Consider the following 24,072-nt stretch of genomic DNA (forward strand, 5'->3'; position numbering starts at 1 on the left):
AGGAGATTTGATAGCTATTTACAGAATCATGAAAGGCATAGAAATTACTGATAGAGAGAATCTGATAAAATGGGATGACAGAAATACAAGAGGACACGGAAAGAAAATAAAAAAAGACAGCTATAGAAGAGATTTGAAAAAGAACAGCTTTCCTCACAGAGCAAGACAGTTGGAACAAGTTAGATGAGAAAGTGGTGTGTGCAAAAACAATACATGACTCTAAAAATAGTTTAGATAAAATGAGATATGAAGACGGGACACACACACACACACACACACTTCAGCGAATGGACGGCTTGGATGACGTTCTGAAGAAAACTGAAGTCTGTGGATCCCAACGCAAAGAGAAGTGCCTAGTGTTTTTGCAGGGTGGGGGGGAAATTGCTCGTGGAGTAGTGGGAACGTAGGGAAAGAGGAAAAGGGGAGGGATTACTGAGGGAAATGGAAGGAAATGAGGAGGGAGTAGACTTTGCCCAGCCAGACAAGCGAAAGGTAAACAAAAGACTGAGTGAGGATGACATGTCTAATAAAAATGTAAAGATTAGAAGTATAGAGAGGAGCAATACAGAAGAAAGTGACGAGAATATGTTCCAGGGATTTAAAGAGGGTGGGGGGGACACAACCCCCCCCCCCCCGACTGATAAGACTAGAGGAGAGAGTTGATAAGGTGATCGAGGACTTGGAACGTAAGTTAGGTAATGTAGACTCCATTTTCCAGAGAATTGAAAGGTTGGAACAACTAGAGAAGGCTAACAGAAACTTAACTGAAGAAATAGAGGACCTAAAAAGACAGTTAGGAAATGTAAAGGAGGAGAATGAGAAATTGAAGAAGAATAGTAATGAAAACAGAGAGAAAATAGCTACAGAAGCTAAAAATTGGAGAATAACTCAAGAAGGGAATAAGGTTTCATTCACTGACATAGTCAAACAGCAATTGAAAGAACATAATGAAGACTCAGTTATTAAAGTGATGAGACAGAAGGAGAATATAGTAAGAGAATTAGCTGACAAAAAGAAATGTATAATTATATTAGGAATGGAAGAGAAACATAACCCAGATAGAACCGCAAGAATCAAGGAGGAAAATGAAAGAGTAAGCAGTTTATTAAAATTAGTCCAGGAAGATGAACCAGAAATTATAAAGGAAATTGAGGAAAAATTCAGACTCGGAAAATATAGTACAGATAAGACCAGACCAATTAAGATTAAATTCAGGTCACAAACAACGGCAGAGAAAATTCTATCCAAGACAGGGAAACTAGCAACAAATGATCAATATAAAAAGGTATGGATAAAAAGAGAAATGAATAAGGAGGAAAGAGAGGCAGAAAAGCAGAAAAGAATTGAAGCTAAGGCAAAAAACGAGGAAAGAACGGAGTCAGAGAAAGAGAGATTCTATTGGAGAGTAGTGAACATGAAAATAAAGCAGTTCGACATACTAAAGAAAAACATAAGGGAAACAGAGAACACAATGGAAGTGGCAGAAAACTAAGAGTGTCTTACACAAATATAGATGGATTGATAACAGGATTGAATGAACTGAATGATTATTTGAAAGAAAAAGAACCGGACATAATGGGAATTGTAGAAACAAAATTAAAAGGCCCACTACCACCCAACAGTGTAGGACATGATACATACAATTATTGGATTAGAAACAGAGAGAAAAAACAAGGGGGTGGAGTTATGTTCCTGACTAAGAAGGATATGAACGTGAAAGGTGTCATATATGGAAAGAATACAGTAGAGATGATTATGATAGAAGTGGAAGACCGAGATAAGAAGAGCAGAAAATTTGTGATCAATTATGTGCCTCCGAAAACAGCCTCATGGGAGGAGAGTGAACATAAAAGTATGTTAGAGGACACAAAGATAGCATTAACTAAAATAATGGAAGACGGAGGAAGAATAGTTATGATGGGCGACTTTAATTGCAAAGAAATCTGCTGGGAAGAAATGACAGTAAAGAGTGGTGATGACTCATGGGGAAATGCTCTACTTGAGATGATTACTGACCATTCAATGACACAATGGATACAAGAGAACACTAGGTATAGAAATGAAGAAGAACCATCGAGGCTAGACTTAATAATTACATCTGAACCTAGAATAGTGGACAAGATTGAATATAAAACACCAATAGGTAAAAGTGACCACATATTGATTGAACTGGAACTTAACGAAGAAAAATATATGAAAAGAAATGAACAATATAGAAAAGGAAGAATGATGTATGAAAAAACAAACTTTGATAAAATAAGAGAATTCTTCCAACAAGAAAACTGGGAAGAAATATACAAAGAAGAAACATCAGTGGAAGAGAAATGGAATATTTTGACAAAAATTTACAAAGAAGGAGTGGAAAAGTATGTCCCAAGACAAAAACAAGAAAAAGAATATGTAAAATGCTGGTACAACAAAAGTTGTAGGGAGTTAAAAGACAAAAGAGACAAAGCCTGGACCAGATGGAAAAAAGACAGAAGACCTGAAAAATGGAAAATATATACTGGTTATAGAAATGAATATGTACAAAAGTGCAGAGAGGAAAAAAGAAAATATGAAAAAGATGTTATAGAAAAGTGTAAAGATCAACCAAAACTATTCTACAGATTTGTAAACAATAAACTGAAAAAACAAACAAGACTTGGAGAAATTAAGACAAGGAGGAGTTGAATACACTGAGGAAATGGAAATGGCAGAAATTATGAACAAACATTTTAAATCAGTGTTTACAAGGGAAAATATACAACCTGAAGAGATTGAGTGGAAGGAAAAAGTCCCCCCTATGGAAGAAATAGAAGTAACAAAGAATGAAATATTGACACACTTGGGTAATTTTGATGTCAGAAAATCGCATGGGCCAGATGAAATAGCAAACTGGATTCTGAAAGAATGCAGGAATGAACTGGCAGACAAAATACATAGCATAATAAGCAGTTCCTTAAAAGAAGGAAAAGTTCCAGAAGATTGGAAAAAAGCAAATATAGTACCTATATATAAAGGAGGAAATAAAGAAGAACCTACCAACTATAGACCAGTCTCTCTAACAAGTACAATAGCAAAAATATGTGAAAGAATTATCAAAAGTAGATGGGTAAAATACTTGGAAAAAAACAACGTACTAAATCCAAGGCAATTTGGATTCAGACAAGGACGATCATGCGTCACCAATTTAATATGTTTCTATTCAAGGCTAATAGATATAATACAAGAAAGAGATGGATGGGCTGATTGTGCATTTCTAGACCTAAAAAAAGCTTTTGACAAAGTACCACATAAGAAGTTGCTTAAGAAATTAGAATATGAAGGAGGAATACAAGGTAAATTGCTAAATTGGATGGAAGACTTTTTGCAAGAAAGAAAAATGAGAGTAGTGATAAGAGATCAGCACTCAAAATGGAATGAAGTAATAAGCGGTGTCCCGCAGGGAACAGTTCTGGCCCCAATAATGTTTGCTATATATATTAATGATATGGATGAAGGAATTGAAAGCTATATGAGCTTCTTTGCAGATGATGCAAAATTACTGAAAAGAGTGAAAACTGAAGAAGATTGTGAATCACTACAGAGAGATCTAAATAAAGTACAAGAATGGAGTAGGAAGTGGGAGATGGAGTTCAATACAAAAAAGTGTAGTATAATGGAATTTGGAAAAAGCAAAAACAGAATAACAGGATCATATAATTTGGGAGAAGAAGGAATAAAAAGAGTAGAAAATGAGAAGGACCTGGGAGTCATTGTTATGAATAATATGTCACCTGAGAAACATATAAATAAGATTTTTGGAGAAACTTATAATTTAATAAGAACAATCAAAGTGGCATTTACATACCTGGATGAAGAAATGGTGAGGAAAATCCTAATCACCCTGATAAGACCAAGATTGGAATATGCAGCAACGATATGGTCACCAAGTACAAAAAAATGTATAAAAAAACTTGAAAGAATACAAAGAGCAATTACAAAATTGGCACCAACACTCTCAAAACTATCATATGAAGAGAGACTACAAAAACTTAAACTACAGACACTAGAGCAAAGAAGAGAGAGAGGAGATTTGATAGCTATTTACAGAATCATGAAAGGCATAGAAATTACTGATAGAGAGAATCTGATAAAATGGGATGACAGAAATACAAGAGGACACGGAAAGAAAATAAAAAAAGACAGCTATAGAAGAGATTTGAAAAAGAACAGCTTTCCTCACAGAGCAAGACAGTTGGAACAAGTTAGATGAGAAAGTGGTGTGTGCAAAAACAATACATGACTCTAAAAATAGTTTAGATAAAATGAGATATGAAGACGGGACCCCACGAGCATAGCTCCCCTTCCCGTAAAATACAACTAGGTAAATACACACACACACACACAAATATATATATAAATTTTATATATATATATATATATATATATATAAATATATATATATATACAGTATATATATAATTTATATATATATATATATATATATGTATATATGTACACATATATATATATATATATATATATATATATATATATACAGGTAAACGTCGACTTACGATGGCCGCGACTTACGATTGTTCGACTTTACGATGACGACGACGACGATGACGATATGATAATTTAACCCCTTCCATACGGTGCCGCACACGTAGGCGTCATGAGGAGCAAGTGGATTCGCGACGCTGCCATATCGGCGTCTTGATTATATTTATTGTAGTCGCCCCTGTGTTTTTACATTCTCTCAAATGTGCCCTAAATCCCATTCTCTGTGGTTTTCAAAATTCGCGGGTGAAAGAGAGAACGATCGATATAAGCCGTGACTATATTTTATGATGCGAGTATTATTACGTCACGTCGTACGGCTGGCATTGGCTGCTGCCCGCGAGATTTAAGTCCGTACTGAAAATACATATTATAGTGTTTGAATATGGTAAAAAAGATACAAATAATTAAATAAACTACTGTACATGTTTAATAGGCTATATTCAGTATCTCTGGTGGTTAATATACAGGTAGGCTAGGTACAGTGACCACGGAACAGAGTGGGGATCGACTTACGATGAGATCGTCTTACGATGGCTCTATCGAAACCTAATGCCATCGTAAGTCGACGTTTACCTGTATATATATATATATATATGTATATACATGTATATATGTATGTATATGAATATATGAATTAATGTGTTTCGGAAACAATTTGCTTCCACATCCTCGCCGGTGCAAAACACGGTAACACAGATTACCAACACAGATGGTTTGTTACCTCATTATATAGAATTCACTCGTTTTTGCACCAGGGTGAGATATCACTTTCAAATTCATATCACACTTACTACTGACATTAATGAGGAGGTCAGTTGGGCAGTGGAAATTTGTTTTTACAATATCACAAACGGTTTCGCATCTACACCTGTACGTTCACGCAATAGCGTCGACACACATGCACACCTGGGGAGGTGATTGTTTAGCTACAGTATGTTCAAAATTTTCTTACATTTTTCTTTATATGTGTTTGACTGTATACATTTGCAATATATGTTTTTATTCTTATTTTTCGACTCATTTCCTCTCATCACGCCATGGTGAGTAATGGCAGTGAATCTTGTAACCAAATCAACCCGAATACAGGAAGTGTTACTGTAAGACAGGGTAAAATTAGTGGGATGCTACTTCACCAAATTAGCCATTGTTTTAATATAGTGTAAAATGAAACATATAAAAAGGAAATGCATGCATGACCTTGACAACACCCTAAAAATATTATTTACTAATCACCTAAAGTGTTATAGTTCAAGCATGTTCCATTCATTTAGTTGTGGAATCTAGTTTTCCTTTGTTGGAAGTATGATAATCATCTAATTCTACATTTAATCACATTTGAAAATGAAGACCATGGTTGTTAAACACAATATAAGCATAGTAAAAAAAAAAGCACCTTGCACTTGTACAAATCCAGTGTACACCTGTCTATTTCGGACACGCGCGCATGTCCACAACATCCAAATGACGCATCGCTACGTCCAACAAATAAACGCCACGTCGCTTCAACGTTACTCTGCTTAACTCCATAGAGGATTTTTGTATTTTTTCCCTTGAACTAGGAGATGGCTACTGAAATTAAACTTAAGGATTATATAATGAACAAATATCAAGAAAGAATGAATAAAAAAGAGGCTCATTATATCGAATGCAATGAACAATATCGAGAGAAAATAGAGGGTGCTGCAGTTCAGCAGTGCCTATACACGAACCGCCACTTCTGTACTGTATAGTATGTATCTTCCTATAAAGCAGCACAAAAGAATGATAGGTACACAGTTCTTTGCACGAGCTTTTAAAATGTCTCAACCCTTGCACTATTTCATACAAGCCCACTGAATCGAATTGGGGGAAAAAATCCAGCAATATATTAATCAAACTTCTACAATAGCCTTCGCCTTGCACCCCACAACATGTCCGTACATCATTTACAAACCTATATCATTCTAAAGTAGACCTTTCAATTCTATGCTTCACCGTGTTCCCCCATACATCAACCCAAATGAGATATCCTTCCCAAAATTAGTAAGAACCACACTGACACAACAGCATTCAGGTCGCCATATTTGCATTAAAACACTACCAACACAGAGATGGCATAGTAACAAACTAGCTGCCTACGGAAAACATCGCTTTACTGTCATCCAATCCAGGCAATATAAAATCTCTTCTCTAAGTGAATTGTGGGGTAAACTGGTAGCCATTGAACTTGCTTGGCACCCTCACCCAAGGATCTGACGAGGACCAACACAAAGTGATAAGTGTTTTAATGTGGTAACCTTTCAGGTTGATCGAGCTATTTTTTGTGGGGGGTTGGGGGAATGTCTATACCTTTCATTACCACACACCATCTGGAGCTTTACAGATGTTTAGATCTTTTTACTTGGAGTCACATCTCATATATGAAAATTTATACCTTTTTCAGATAGGCAAACCATCCTGGGCTCCTGGTCTAACAGAAAAGCCTTTTGTGCATCCACTCAGACATGAGTGGAAGCAGGCTATGCCTATACAGCACAAGAGAATAGTCCCTCGGGCCAAAGGTGTTTCCTGTGGTTTTATACCAAAGTGGGGGCTGTCCTCAGTACTGTATGAAAGGCGGCAACTAACTCTTTAACTCAAAATATATATATATATATATATATATATATATATATATATATATATGTATATGTATATATATATATATGTATATGTATGTATATATAAATATGTATATATATAATATATATATATATATATATAATATATATATATATATATATGTGTGTGTGTGTATTTACCTAGTTGTATTTTACGGGAAGGGGAGCTATGCTCGTGAGGTCCCGTCTTCATATCTCATTTTATCTAAACTATTTTTAAATTCATGTATTGTTTTTGCACACACCACTTTCTCATCTAACTTGTTCCAACTGTCTATTGCTCTGTGAGGAAAGCTGTTCTTTTTCAAATCTCTTCTATAGTTGTCTTTTTTTATTTTCTTTCCGTGTCCTCTTGTATTTCTGTCATCCCATTTTATCAGATTCTCTCTATCAGTAATTTCTATGCCTTTCATGATTCTGTAAATAGCTATCAAATCTCCTCTCTCTCTTCTTTGCTCTAGTGTCTGTAGTTTAAGTTTTTGTAGTCTCTCTTCATATGATAGTTTTGAGAGTGTTGGTGCCAGTTTTGTAATTGCTCTTTGTATTCTTTCAAGTTTTTTTATACATTTTTTTGTACTTGGTGACCATATCGTTGCTGCATATTCTAATCTTGGTCTTATCAGGGTGATTAGGATTTTCCTCACCATTTCTTCATCCAGGTATGTAAATGCCACTTTGATTGTTCTTATTAAATTATAAGTTTCTCCAAAAATCTTATTTATATGTTTCTCAGGTGACATATTATTCATAACAATGACTCCCAGGTCCCTCTCATTTTCTACTCTTTTTATTCCTTCTTCTCCCAAATTATATGATCCTGTTATTCTGTTTTTGCTTTTTCCAAATTCCATTATACTACACTTTTTTGTATTGAACTCCATCTCCCACTTCCTACTCCATTCTTGTACTTTATTTAGATCTCTCTGTAGTGATTCACAATCTTCTTCAGTTTTCACTCTTTTCAGTAATTTTGCATCATCTGCAAAGAAGCTCATATAGCTTTCAATTCCTTCATCCATATCATTAATATATATAGCAAACATTATTGGGGCCAGAACTGTTCCCTGCGGGACACCGCTTATTACTTCATTCCATTTTGAGTGCTGATCTCTTATCACTACTCTCATTTTTCTTTCTTGCAAAAAGTCTTCCATCCAATTTAGCAATTTACCTTGTATTCCTCCTTCATATTCTAATTTCTTAAGCAACTTCTTATGTGGTACTTTGTCAAAAGCTTTTTTTAGGTCTAGAAATGCACAATCAGCCCATCCATCTCTTTCTTGTATTATATCTATTAGCCTTGAATAGAAACATATTAAATTGGTGACGCATGATCGTCCTTGTCTGAATCCAAATTGCCTTGGATTTAGTACGTTGTTTTTTTCCAAGTATTTTACCCATCTACTTTTGATAATTCTTTCACATATTTTTGCTATTGTACTTGTTAGAGAGACTGGTCTATAGTTGGTAGGTTCTTCTTTATTTCCTCCTTTATATATAGGTACTATATTTGCTTTTTTCCAATCTTCTGGAACTTTTCCTTCTTTTAAGGAACTGCTTATTATGCTATGTATTTTGTCTGCCAGTTCATTCCTGCATTCTTTCAGAATCCAGTTTGCTATTTCATCTGGCCCATGCGATTTTCTGACATCAAAATTACCCAAGTGTGTCAATATTTCATTCTTTGTTACTTCTATTTCTTCCATAGGGGGGATTTTTTCCTTCCACTCAATCTCTTCAGGTTGTATATTTTCCCTTGTAAACACTGATTTAAAATGTTTGTTCATAATTTCTGCCATTTCCATTTCCTCAGTGTATTCAACTCCTCCTTGTCTTAATTTCTCCAAGTCTTGTTTGTTTTTCAGTTTATTGTTTACAAATCTGAAGAATAGTTTTGGTTGATCTTTACACTTTTCTATAACATCTTTTTCATATTTTCTTTTTTCCTCTCTGCACTTTTGTACATATTCATTTCTATAACCAGTATATATTTTCCATTTTTCAGGTCTTCTGTCTTTTTTCCATCCGGTCCAGGCTTTGTCTCTTTTGTCTTTTAACTCCCTACAACTTTTGTTGTACCAGCATTTTACATATTCTTTTTCTTGTTTTTGTCTTGGGACATACTTTTCCACTCCTTCTTTGTAAATTTTTGTCAAAATATTCCATTTCTCTTCCACTGATGTTTCTTCTTTGTATATTTCTTCCCAGTTTTCTTGTTGGAAGAATTCTCTTATTTTATCAAAGTTTGTTTTTTCATACATCAATCTTCCTTTTCTATATTGTTCATTTCTTTTCATATATTTTTCTTCATTAAGTTCCAGTTCAATCAATATGTGGTCACTTTTACCTATTGGTGTTTTATATTCAATCTTGTCCACTATTCTAGGTTCAGATGTAATTATTAAGTCTAGCCTCGATGGTTCTTCTTCATTTCTATACCTAGTGTTCTCTTGTATCCATTGTGTCATTGAATGGTCAGTAATCATCTCAAGTAGAGCATTTCCCCATGAGTCATCACCACTCTTTACTGTCATTTCTTCCCAGCAGATTTCTTTGCAATTAAAGTCGCCCATCATAACTATTCTTCCTCCGTCTTCCATTATTTTAGTTAATGCTATCTTTGTGTCCTCTAACATACTTTTATGTTCACTCTCCTCCCATGAGGCTGTTTTCGGAGGCACATAATTGATCACAAATTTTCTGCTCTTCTTATCTCGGTCTTCCACTTCTATCATAATCATCTCTACTGTATTCTTTCCATATATGACACCTTTCACGTTTATATCCTTCTTAGTCAGGAACATAACTCCACCCCCTTGTTTTTTCTCTCTGTTTCTAATCCAATAATTGTATGTATCATGTCCTACACTGTTGGGTGGTAGTGGGCCTTTTAATTTTGTTTCTACAATTCCCATTATGTCCGGTTCTTTTTCTTTCAAATAATCATTCAGTTCATTCAATCCTGTTATCAATCCATCTATATTTGTGTAAGACACTCTTAGTTTTCTGCCACTTCCATTGTATTCTCTGTTTCCCTTATGTTTTTCTTTAGTATGTCGAACTGCTTTATTTTCATGTTCACTACTCTCCAATAGAATCTCTCTTTCTCTGACTCCGTTCTTTCCTCGTTTTTTGCCTTAGCTTCAATTCTTTTCTGCTTTTCTGCCTCTCTTTCCTCCTTATTCATTTCTCTTTTTATCCATACCTTTTTATATTGATCATTTGTTGCTAGTTTCCCTGTCTTGGATAGAATTTTCTCTGCCGTTGTTTGAGACCTGAATTTAATCTTAATTGGTCTGGTCTTATCTGTACTATATTTTCCGAGTCTGAATTTTTCCTCAATTTCCTTTATAATTTCTGGTTCATCTTCCTGGACTAATTTTAATAAACTGCTTACCCTTTCATTTTCCTCCTTGATTCTTGCGGTTCTATCTGGGTTATGTTTCTCTTCCATTCCTAATATAATTATACATTTCTTTTTGTCAGCTAATTCTCTTACTATATTCTCCTTCTGTCTCATCACTTTAATAACTGAGTCTTCATTATGTTCTTTCAATTGCTGTTTGACTATGTCAGTGAATGAAACCTTATTCCCTTCTTGAGTTATTCTCCAATTTTTAGCTTCTGTAGCTATTTTCTCACTGTTTTCATTACTATTCTTCTTCAATTTCTCATTCTCCTCCTTTACATTTCCTAACTGTCTTTTTAGGTCCTCCACTTCTTCAGTTAAGTTTCTGTTAGCCTTCTCTAGTTGTTCCAACCTTTCAATTCTTTGGAAGATGGAGTCTACATTACCTAACTTACGTTCCAAGTCCTCGATCACCTTATCAACTCTCTCCTCTAGTCTTATCAGTCGGGGGGGGGGGTTGTGTCCCCCCCACCCTCTTTAAATCCCTGGAACATATTCTCGTCACTTTCTACTGTATTGCTCCTCTCTATACTTCTAATCTTTACATTTTTATTTGCCATTTCGTCATCACTGAGCTGGTCCGGTGGTCGTTTCATGTTGACCTTACGCCCGTCTGCCTGGGCCAAGTCCTCCACATCCTCATTTCCTTCCATTTCCCCAGCAATCTCTCCCCCTCTCCTCTTTCCTTACTTTCCCACTACCTCACGAGCAATTTCCCCCCCCCCTGCAAATACAAAAAGGCACTTCTCTTTGCGTTGGTATCCACAATCTGCACTTTTCTTCAGAGCGTTCGTCAAGCCGTCCGTTCGTTGAAAGTGTGTGTATGTGTGTGTGTGTGTGCGTTTGTGTGTGTGTGTGTGTATATATATACCACCCTTGGGACCTTACTTTGGATTGTCAATGACTTCATTAATGGTGTTTAGGAGAAGGGGTACACTGAGGTCTTCCCACTCAAGTTGGACCCCAAGACCTTTGTTCTCTATCCATGAAGCCAACTTGGGCTGGTCGTAATTGATGGGAAGTGCTACAACTGGAGTAGCATGGTAGAGTGCCTCCTGCGTACTCAGTAGTCCTGCATGACTTACGAAGACCTTCACGTTGGGGTGAGCTGCAAAGGAACACAAAGAAAGGGATGAGAAATTTAACTCAGGAGGTCCTTGGATGTGATTATATCCATCACTTTTGTCCTGTCTATTTGGACTGCCAAGTGAATAGAATACACTGGTGGCAACCAGAAGAAAGAAAAAAGAAAAAAAAATATGGAATGGCTCAATGACCCTCTGCATACCTATGACATCCTGCTGGGGGAACCATTTCCCAACAAGGACGTTGTCTGAGAGACCCCCTATCTCAAGGTCACTCGTCCAAATGACCCTCTGATTGAGCCTGGCAAACGTGTGAATGAAGACATTGAGGGCGTGGGGTGGGATGGTGCGGCCCTGGATCATGGACCCCAATGAAAAGAAGATGACACCATGTTTAGCCTCCTCAATCCATTTGGCCAAGTCCTGCAATAAAACCAACAAGTAGCTAACACTTGACTGATGCAGCTGTCAGGTGTCAAAAAGAATTAAATCTGAAAGGAACACTATCTAGCAAAATCATATAATGTGTTCACCTGGGCAGGTTCAAGTCACTTGGTTTTAGCAATGTAACCAACAAGTGGCTAACACTTGACTGAATGCAGCTGTCAGGTGTCAAAAAGAATTAAATCTAAAAGGAACACTATCTGGGAAAATCATATAATGTGTTCACCTGGGCAGGCTCAAGTCACATGGTTTTAGCAATAATAATAATAATAATAATAATATTAATAATAATAATAATAATAATAGTAATAATGATCATTATAATAATAATGATAATAATGATAATAATAATAATAATAATAATAATGATAATAATGATAACAATAATAATAATAATGATGATAATAATAACAATAATAATAATGATAATAATAATAATAATAATAATAATGATAATAGTAATAATAATAATGATAATAACAATAATAATGATAATAATAATAATAATAATAACAATAATAGTAATAATAATAGTAATAATAATAATAATACCAATAATAATAATAATGATAATAATAATAATAATAATAATAATGATAATAATAATAATAATAATAACAATAATAATAATAATATTGATAATAATGATAATAATAATAATAATGATAATAATAATAATGATGTTAATCAAATAATAGTAACAATAATATCTACTATAATAAAGTAGTAGCTTCTGTCTGTCTGTCTGTTTGTTTGTTTGATCACGAACTCCTTAAGAACATAAGAACATAAGAAATAAAGGAGACTGCAAAAGACCATAAGGCCTACACTAGGCAGCTCCGTATCCATCACCACCTGTCGTCCCCATCCATAAAGTTGTCTAATCGTTTTTTAAAACAACTGATAGTTTCAGCGCTTACTACGTGGTTACTAAGTTTATTCCATTCATCGACCACCCTATTTGTAAACCAATTCTTGCCTATTTCCTTCTTAAATCTAAATTTGTCCAGTTTATACCCATTACTGCGAGTCCTGCCCTGTTGTTTTATTATGATGACCTTGTTTGCATCACCCTTGTTATAGCCTTTGATCCACTTGAACACTTCTATTAGATCACCCCGCACTCTGCGTCTTTCCAGAGAGTATAAGTTTAGGTGCCTAAGCCTCTCTTCGTAAGGCAAATATCCGAGTCCTTGTATCATTTTGGTCATTCTTCTCTGTACTGATTCTAGTGAATTTATGTCCATTTTGTAGGACGGGGACCAAAACTGTACCGCATAGTCAAGGATGGGTCTAACTATCGCTAGATAGAGTTTAATAATTACCTCTGCACTTCTATTTGTTACCGTCCTAGCAATGAAGCCTAATGCACTGTTTGCTTTATTTCTGGCGCTAATGCACTGCTTCCTGGTTTTAAGGTCCGGACTCACCAGAACTCCCAAGTCCCTCTCGCACTCAGATTTTTCTAAAAACGTGTCATCTAAGTTGTATCTATTTTTGGGGTTGTGTAGCCCTACGTTTAACACGCTACACTTAGAGATATTGAAGTTCATTTGCCATTTCACCGACCATGTTAACAGTTTATTAAGATCATCCTGCAGAATCTGGGCGTCTTCTCCTGACCTAATTAGGCGTCCTATTTTAGTGTCGTCCGCAAACTTACTAACATCACTATTTAACCCATCGTCTAAGTCGTTTATATACATAATGAACAATAAGGGACCCAAAACCGAGCCCTGGGGGACCCCGCTAGTAACATTGCCCCACCTAGATTTTATTCCATTTATGGTGACCCGCTGTTTTCTGTTACTAATCCAAGCTCTAATCCATTCTAACACTTTTCCTCCTATGCCATGGGCTTTGATTTTATTTAGTAGTCTCTGGTGTGGCACTTTGTCGAACGCTTTGCTAAAGTCAAGGTAAATAACATCGTAATTTTCATTGTTGTCTGACGCCTTATATACCTTAGTGTAAAAGGATAGAAGATTAGTCACGCATGACTTACCTTTGGAGAAACCATGCTGTGAATCACGAATTAAATTATGCCCTTCAATGTGTTCTCTGAGTCTATTTACTATTATTGATTCAAGCATTTTTCCTATAACCGATGTCAAACTGATTGGCCTGTAGTTGCATATGGTCGATCTATCTCCCTTCTTAAAAACAGGAACAACGTTTGCCTGCCTCCAAGCAGTTGGAACAGAACCAGTGTCTACCGATTTATTGAATATTTCAGTTAACTGGTCGCAGATTTCAAATTTACACTCTTTAAGCATTCTTGGAAAAATTTCGTCCGGACCCGGAGATTTTGTAGCTTTAAGTCTGTCAATCTGCTTGATAACTTCTTCTTTACTAATGCTGATATTAGTTAGGCTATTTTCTTCATCCCCTCTAAAAATCGGATCGCAGTCAGGTACTTTATCTAACCTCTCATTAGTAAACACCGATAGAAAATAATTGTTAAACTCCTCACTCATTTTTTCTTCCGATTCTATCATGACATTTTCGTCGTTTTTAATTGGTCCTATTCTTTCTTTATTTTTTGTTCTATAGAGGTGAAAGAAACCCTTTGGGTTGGATTTTGCTTGACTGGCAACCTTGATTTCATAATTACGTTTCGCTGAACGTGTATTCCTTTTAACCAGCTTTGCCATTTCGTTATATCTTGATCTAAGGTGTGATTCCCCGTTTTTTATTTTTACGTAAAGTCCTCTTTTAATTCCGATCTCATGTTTCAATCTGTCCGTCATCCATTTGGGAGTATTACTATTTTTTCGTATTGACTTTAGGGGGATAAATGTGTTTTGTGCATTAATAATTAGATCTGCCAGATTGCTATACATCTCATCCAAAGTACTGACCTGATTTTTGGGCCGTCGCCCCGAATCGACCTGACCCAAGGCACGCGCATCACTCGCTTTGACCCAGACCTGACCTAAGGTAAGCGTATTTCTCTCTTTGACCCAGACCTGACCCAAGGTACGCGTATCCTCCTTGCCCCACTTCTGACTATCAGCCCCGCAACGAGAATCAAGAATGTTTGAAACGTCCGGATTGTTTTTCGTATTCAATTTCAAATAGGTTTTTATATTGTCAAAGTTTGCTTTCCTGAAGTCTGGTACTTGAACGTTATTTGTACTTTTTATTTTTTCCCAAATAATATTAAATCTTATTTCTTGATGATCGCTAAAGCCTAGACTATCGCCCACTATTATGCTGCTAATTTGGTGCTCATTATTTGTTAGAATTAAGTCCAGGGTATTTTGTCCCCTCGTAGGATCGGTAATCATTTGTTTTAGGAAATTATCCTGCACCACATCTAGGAATTGTTTCGCTTCATGATCTCCTATTAAAGTTTCCCAGTCAATGTTTCTATAGTTAAAATCTCCCATGATTACAACGTTTTTGTACTGGGACGCTCTATGAATTTCATGAATTAGGGAATCAGTCTGCTCAATGCTAAGGTTAGGAGGTCTATACAAGACGCCAATAATAACTTTCTTATTCTTGCCTATAATCTCTACCCAAATAGATTCCGTACAGTCCTCTTCCTTAATCGAATTGTTGATAATACAGTTTAATGTATTTTTAACGAAAAGTGCTACACCTCCCCCATTCCTGCCGACCCTATCCTTATGAAAAAACTTATATCCTTCTATTTCGATTTCCGGAAGGAAATGTTTATCAGCCATGTTGATCCAGGATTCAGTAATGGCTATAATATCGAAATTTTCTACGCATGCTTTACCTCGCAGCAAATCAATTTTGTTAATTATGCTCCTACTATTTGTATAGTAAACTTTAAGTTTATCTTCCCTCCACCTGCTTTGGTGATTTTTTGTACAGTCCTCTAAGTTGTTTCTATTTTCTAAACTATATTCCGATACTTCCCCCCCTACTCCCACATAATCTACCCGAAAAAACCCTGTAGGATGCCTACTTCTCGCTCAAGGGATTCAGCAAGGAGCCGAAATCTTTTGGGAGACAAGTGCACTCCGTCCCTTGTGTATAGGTGATTCTTACCATAAAAGCGGTCCCAGTTGTCGACAAATGCCCATCCATTAGCCTTACAATGTTTTGCCAGCCTGCAATTCATTGCAATAGCCCTGGAATGCCACATGCCTCCAACTCTACGCCTCGGAAGGATTCCACATACTACAGGAACACCTCCCCTATTTCTGATCTTGTCTAGCGCATCTCGGTACCGCGCAAATAATTCCTCACTCCCTACCTTACCTATATCATTTCCTCCGGCACTTAAGCAAACTACTGGGTCCTTACCTTCCCCTACTAGACACTCTTCAATCCTATCTCTAACATCACCTATGCCCGCGCCGGGGAAACACACCTGCGTCCTATGCTTCCTATCTTTGTCGCAGAAAACCCTGTCTAAATACCTCACTTGACTGTCTCCTACTACCAAAATCTCCTACTACCAAAATCAGATAGACCCCCATAACCATATATCGCTTGTTGGCGAAAACGTCGTCATAACTCAAAAAACTGAATTTTTGAGTTATCTATACAGACATATTCATCTTCAGACACGGATTTTTTTTGTAACAGTGTCATATCTGTAGCTCAAAAATTGACCGCTAGGGAGTGCTAAATGTCCCAACGACATAACCGTACATGTTCCAACTTGTTCCAACAAATATTTTAGACTTAGTAAAGATTGTGATTGTTTCAACTTCTATAAACTTTAGAGGTGTATTTGATGCTCCAAAAAATGTTCCACCTATGGTGTTTGAGGGCTTTTTATAATATTGAGATCGTTTTGAAACTTTAAAATGCCTCTCCTGAAAAATTCGATATTTTGAGTTATGACAACGTTTTCGCAAACAAGTGATATACTCTGATATCCTATCCCTTCAGGTACTTGGATAACTATATTTCATAAAAAAAAAAAAAAAAATTGGATAGGGTTAAATTTAGGTGGGTTATGGTTAGGTGAGTGATCATTCACAAACTACTCCTATGTTTTTGCAGATAGACCCCTATAACCATATATATTCTGAAACTTTATAACCCAAGGTACTTCAAAAACTATCATTTGTCTGTCTGTCTGTTTGTTTATTTGTTTGTTCAGGAACTCCTAGGGTTTTGCATAGACCACCATAACCATATATATTCTGATACCCTATCCTTCAGGTACTTGGATAACTATATTTCATTTTCAAAAAAATATATATTTTGGTTAGGGTTAAGGGTTAAAGTTAGGTGGGGTATGGTTAGGTTAGAGATTATTCACGAACTCCTCCTATGTTTTTGCATATAGACCCCTATAACCATATACATTCTGAAACCCAAGGTACATGGAAAACTATCTTTCATTTGTCTGTCAATTTGTTTGTTTGTATGTTCACGAACTCGTCCTAGTGTTTTGCAGATAGACCCCCATAATCATACATATTCTCATACACTATCACTCCAGGTACTTGGATAAGTATGTTTCATTAAAAAGAAAAATTTGGTTAGGGATAAGGGTTAAAGTTAGGTGGAGTAGGCTATGGTTAAGTTAGGGATGATTCACAAACTCACAGCAATGTGCGGATTAGGAAAGGAACAGAGGGAGTAATTGGTGAGGAACACTGTGGATTTAGGACGGGTAGAGGTTGTGTAGATCAGATTTTTGTGGTAAGACAGATATGTGAGAAAGCTGTAGGAAAGGGGAAGGATGTTTTTTTGGCTTTTATGGATCTGGAAAAGGCTTACGACAGGGTAGACAGAAAGGCACTGTGGGAGGTTTTGCGGATATATGGGATAGGAGGAAAGCTAGGAACTGTCAAGAGTTTTTATGAGAGTAGTAGAGCTTGTGTCAGGATTAGAAATGGAGAGAGTGAGTGGTTCGAGGTAAAGGTGGGACTTCGTCAGGGATGCATTATGTCGCCCTGGCTGTTCAACTTGTATATGAATGGGGTAGTGTGAGAGGTAAATGCAAGGGTGGTGGGTCAGGGATTGGAGATGGTTAAAGAAAATGGAGAAAACTGGGAGGTGAGCCAGCTGCTGTTTGCAGGCGACACTGTGCTTGTGGCAGGATCGGAGGAGGGATTGAGAAAGTTGGTGACAGAGTTTGGGAGTGTGATAGAAGAAAGCTGAAGATAAATGTGGGTAAGAGTAAGGTGATGAGATGCTCAAGGGGTGAAAGTGGAAGCAGACTGGAAGTGAGCATTAAGGGAGGGCGACTGGAGGAAGTGGATAGTTTTAGATACTTGGGTGCAAATGTGGCAGGAAAAGGTGGAGTGAAGGTGGAGGTAGAATGTAGATTGAGAGAAGCGAGTATATGCCTTGGTGGATTAAAAAGTGTAATGAGGAATAGACATTTGGGAATGGATGCTAAGAGGAGACTGTATGAAGGAGTGATTGTGCCAACAGCACTGTATGGGGCAGAAATATGGAACATAAGAGAGGAAGAGAGGAGTTTGAATGTGTTTGAGATGAGGTGTCTGAGAAGTATGATGGGGGTTACTAGGCTGGATAGAGTGAGAAATGAGGAGGTGAGGAGGAGAACAAGGGTGGAAAGGAAGTTGGGAGATAGGGGTGATGAAAGAGTATTAGGATGTTTTGGACACATGGAAAGAATGAGTGAAGAAAGACTAGTAAAAGAGGTATGGAAGGCAGATGTGGAGAGAGTGAACATGAGGGGATGTCCTAGGATGGATGGGGTGAAGGGGGCTTTGGGGAAAAGGGGAATGTCTGTTGAGGAAGGACAGGAGAGGACAGAAGACAGGGGTGAATGGAGAATGGTTGCATATGGATGATGTTGTGATGCATGAGGTGGAATGGGCGGGGGGATGGGGGGTGAGGTAGTATGTGTGAGCAAAATTTGATGCAGCCCGAAGAGATTTCTCCCTGTCTTCTCCTTTTATGCATGGGGGGACGGAGAAGGGGGGTCGCCGATTTAATGAAGCGTCCTTGCTGTGGATGTGCTGTGTCTTGCGACACTGCTTCTGACCCAGGGCAGTGGACAAGGTGCAGGGATGACCCGTCATCCAGTAGGTGCTAAGATAAGAGGGAGGGTGGAGGGGTGTGAAGTGTATTCAGGGATGGAATGGGTGGGAATGATCTTATGCCTTTTCCTTTTTGGCTACTTCCCTTGTAAGGGGGGAAAAACCTTCGTATATGTATGTATGTACAAAATAAAAATAATAATAATATTGATAATATTAATAATGATTAAAGTAATAATGATAACAAAACAAAAAAGTTTATTATTCCTGTCAAACTTTGCTTTTTTTGTTTTTAGATTTTTTTTCCCCAAATAGCTAAATTTAAAAAATTTCACAATTTTTGGACGGAAGACAAAAAACATATGTTCAAATGACACAGAAAGTTATTTTAAAACTTCTGAAACTAATGACTAGGATTGGGAATGAATTATTTTTTCTTGATTTGTGTGAATACAACAAATCACTTTTTCGTATGAGCCCCCATATGTAGTCTTTCATCATGCTTTCACTGAAGGATCCCTGATATCTCTGTTCAAAGTTCATCATATCTTGGTGGAATCACTCCCCTTGTTCTTCTAAATATGCTCCCATATTCTCCTTGAAGCTGCCGAGGTGAGCATCTAGGATATGAACCTTCAAGGATATTCTGGAGCCCATCTCATGCTTTTTACTAAAGCTTCAACAAGTTTCATATAGTTATAAGCCTGGTTTTTGCCAAGGAAGCCCTGTACTACAGCAACGAAACACTCCCAAACTTTTTTTATCCTTTTCTGTGAGCTTCTGTAAACATTCTGAGCACTCTATAATTTTCCTTACTTGTGGTCCAATGAAAATACCAGCACCTTTCCCTCTAAAAGCTTAGGAAAGAAGTCTTGAAGATATTTGAAGTCAGCAGACTCCTTGTCAAAAGCTGTAACACACTGCTCCATGAGATCCAGTCTGATGTGTAGTGTCAGTCCTTGAAGGCTAGTGCTTTCTCTGATAATATGTTGCTTTGTCTCTACTGTCCCAAAGACAAAGAAAACAGGGATTCTTTGTAAAACCTCCTTGCAGTCCCATCAAGAAACCCACCTTCTTGAAGTCTCCAATAACTTCCCAGCCATATTTGTTGTAGTTCAAATTTCCAGTAGAAGCTTTACACTGCTGTAGTCCTCCTTAAGATGCACAGATTGAGCAAAAGGCAGAGATGGGTACTTGTTTCCATTGTGCAGAAGGATAGCTTTCAGGTTTTTGGAGAAGCTGTCACTAAAGTCTCCATTCATCTGCATTGCAAGAAATTCCAATGGCATCAAACAAGCTTGATACATCAGTGCAATAGTGTAGCCTGTCCTCCTTTGCATGGAAACTGGAGAAACGTTTGTGATGTTTTCTTTGGCTGGTCACTTGCACACTGTCATCAAGTAAATCCCTTTCCTTCAGCCTTTAAATCAAAAGCTCACCATTTGATTTTGTCAAATCAAGATCTCTTATGAGGTCATTGAGATCTCAATGGTTTGGGTAGTAAGGATTCCTCCCAACTACAACAGTGGTACTCCCCAAGGCAGGTGTAGCTCCTCTTAGGGATCGGTGCCACCTGCGTAGAGCTGATGGCCAAATACCAGCCTCCGGAAACATATTCATAATCATATCACTCACCGCTCCATTAACACACTGAAAGACAACACACTGCTGCATGCCAGACCCCCTGATATCCACCATTCTGAATCCTCTCTCCCACAAAAGGACAGAGTCCACTTGGCCAGACTGCGATGCGGCCACCACCCAGCACTTCTAAGCTACCAGAAGAGGCTGGATGACCGCATTGTGAACAGCTGCCCAGGATGTAACACTTCACCCCATACCATACAACACGTAATGGAAGACTGCATTATACACAATCATGCACGCAAACAACACAACATACACTCTATAAAGGATTTGTGGGAAAATTTTTCCCAGTTTCGGCTGTAGCATTCCTTGGGGAGATGGGACTGCTCGGACAGACAGTCTAGGGAACGACAACAACAACAACTACTACAACAGTATCTGTGATGTCACAGTCTTCCTCTCTGTTTATTTCATCTTCTGACTTGCTGTTTTCCTCTGATAGTTGACTTCTTCCTGGAGTAGCTGGTCCAGAAAGATCAGCACTGTGTGGTACTGGTGCAATGAAAGATGGAATGTCTGGATAGATAACAGCAGATGCATTTTTCCTAGATCGGGGTTTGGAAGGATTCACCATGCAGAAAATGCAGTCAGTTGAGTAATCAGTGGGTTCAAGCCATATTCTAGGTATAGCAAATTTCATGGCTTTGTTTTCCCCTCTGTACCATTCTGTAAAAGAAACTGTAAGAGTTTTCTGTTAAGCTTACTTTATTTCTATTCTGATTTTTTAATTAGATTTTATTCTTGAAAAAAATAACGGCTATCATACCTTCTAGTATTCTCTTACAATGCTCACAAGCAAAATGAGGTGCCCAGGTCTTGTCTTGGTCCCCGATTGGCACACCAAAATCAACCTTGTAAGCTTCACACAATTTTACAGATGCTGTTTTAGAGAACTTCTTTGATCTTGTCTTGATGAATTGACCACATATGTAGCAGAATGCATCGTGAGAATGATTGCAGCCTCTTGATGCCATTTCAAATCTTGTGATGTGTCTTCTCAGGCAGACAAAGCAGAAGTGATTGGAGGTCTGCAAGCCCCAACTTTTATATTGTCAAGAATATTCTTAGTCTAGAATATTGTCTAGAATATTCTTAGTCTTTCTGGAATGTGTTCCAGAATGTTCTCAATCTTTCTAGAATATCCTTGAACCTACTTTAGAATATTCTGAATCATTCTAGAAAATAATTGTAGATTCTAGAAAGTTTTTGAGTAGTCTATATATTTCTACTGTATTCTAAAAAGTTTTGGAATATTCTGGAAATATTTATATTGAATAGAATGTTCTAAAATGTTCCAGAGACTTCTGAAAAAAAAGGTATAGCATTCTGGAACATTTGAGATTTCTGAAATGTAAGCATATTCTTCTAACAATGAGAAATTTCTTGCTAGATCTGGTCAGTTCAAGAATGATCTTATTAAAATTAAAAATCTTTAGAACAATTTGTATTCTTTCCTTAATTGTTTCAACTTATTTGCAACATTTCAAAAGCAATTAGATAAGCAATTGAGATTTTGTAAAGGTCTTTAACTGACATGAAAACCAATAGTAACCCATTCTATAATGAAATAAGGCAAAAATATAAATTCATTGTTTTAACCACAAAAGCAAAGTTTTAGGAACAAAAGAACTTTTTTTCTATTTTGTTGTATATGGAAATAACTGGAAAGTTAGATTTTGGGGCTAAGGACTAGACAAAAGTGATATTTCGTTACTCTGTGTTATCAATATTATGATTTCTCTTTGCGTTCCTCCCCAGATATCTATTTCTTGTGACACTTTTCATTTCATTAAACATTTACTTGTTTCCCCTACTTTATAAATCATGCACACTTAAATCCTCCATTCCCTGTAACGTGTGACCATAAAGCTCTCCACTTTCCTCAGCCTCTCGCCTTTTAAACTTACCACTCATTCACTGTCACCCTCTCCCCTTGTACATCTCTTCAACTAACGTTTGCTTACGTTTACTTTCTGCTTTCTCCTCTCACATATTTTCCCAAACCCTGTCACTAACTGTTTCAGTCTCTCTTTCAACTCAACTACAAGAGCAGTGTCATCTGCAGACAACATCTGGCTCACCTCCTATTCCCTCACACTTTCACCAGCTCTAGATCCCTGCCCAACATCCTCATGTTTACCTCTCACACCACCTTATTCACATACACATTGAACAATAATGGTGCATTACACAACGATGGCACATACCCACCTTCACCTCACACCATTCACTCTTCCCATTACTTACCCTCACACGAGCATTGCTATTCCATAAAATATTTTGACAGCACTGAACACACTTCTTTCTAACATACATTTGTGGCAAGTCCTTTCTTACTTAGTTATTGTATATATTTATTGTATATGTATCTCCTTTATTGTATATGTAATACTTCTTTATTATACATGATTAATTAATATCAACATATATTTATTGTAAATGTTTTGTATAAGTAAGCCTATGCAGTCATTACATTATATAAGTGCCCTATACACAGTTATATAACCGATTATATATATGTCATTAGGCGTATGCTACAGGCGTATGCGTCTATGCCAATTTTACGTGCCATAGCATTACGGTATTTAGTATAATGTTACCCTTAACCATTTTGCATGTCTATTCCTCATTATATGTAATTGTTCTCTTGTTTCTGTATATTATGTATATACCTAGATATATTGTTTTGCCTAATCTTTTCTCTGCCTGGCAACAATGTATCAGGAAAGTGGGCCACGGAAGTGTGCCCAGACGAGGCTATGCCTCCAGCATCTGCTTGGAAGCAGATCACTTCCTGCCATACTTGTGTGTAGACCTACGTAATAAACTCCCAACAGAAAAACAGTGTGTTTGCACTTAACCACATATTAGTAACATATCTGAAAAGGATATGAACTAAATTAATTTTGTTATTAGATGTTTAGACGATCCCTAAAGACTGTGAAAATGACCAAAGGTACTGTCACTTATTACTTAATCCCTTCAGCATGGTGATGTTGTACTTCATAAGGCTTTACTCTGGCCAATGCCAAACCGACTTGCTTCAGCTCAAGGGTGTAACCAGGACCAAATACAATACTGATTAACCAATGCTGTATAGTCAAAGGTTTGCCTTATAGCTGAGGAAAAGAGGCTAGCATAGTAGAGAAAAAAAATGTGTTGAAGGGATTAACCATAGCATCTTACCTTAACCAAGACCCACCTGCGGGAGGGGTTCACTGGGACGGCAGTGCATACCCCCAACAGGGATCTGCGATGGGAGGACCGGGTAGGAGAGGTCGTGGACATAGTGGCTGTTGAAGAGGACAAGGCTCACGTTCCTCTCCAGGTCACGAAGTGGAGGAAGTTTGGGAAACTGTTTACTGATC

At 37.1% G+C, this 24,072-nt stretch overlaps 1 protein-coding gene across 1 annotated transcript in view; it reads right to left on the reverse strand.

Annotated features, from left to right (window-relative positions):
- The window catches only part of LOC143038165 (UDP-glucosyltransferase 2-like), an 86,529-nt gene that overhangs the window by 12,249 nt on the left and 50,208 nt on the right, over positions 1-24,072 (reverse strand). Inside the window, exons 11-13 of the mRNA XM_076207184.1 lie at positions 23,907-24,071; positions 11,867-12,086; positions 11,467-11,686 (exon numbers count right to left, since the gene is read on the reverse strand). Of these exons, the coding sequence (XP_076063299.1) occupies positions 11,467-11,686; positions 11,867-12,086; positions 23,907-24,071 (605 nt within the window). The remainder of the gene's footprint in view (positions 1-11,466; positions 11,687-11,866; positions 12,087-23,906; position 24,072) is intronic.

This window comes from Oratosquilla oratoria, chromosome 23, assembly GCF_046742065.1.
Source record: "Oratosquilla oratoria isolate Oo_2021 chromosome 23, ASM4674206v1, whole genome shotgun sequence".
Taxonomy (NCBI): domain Eukaryota; kingdom Metazoa; phylum Arthropoda; class Malacostraca; order Stomatopoda; family Squillidae; genus Oratosquilla; species Oratosquilla oratoria.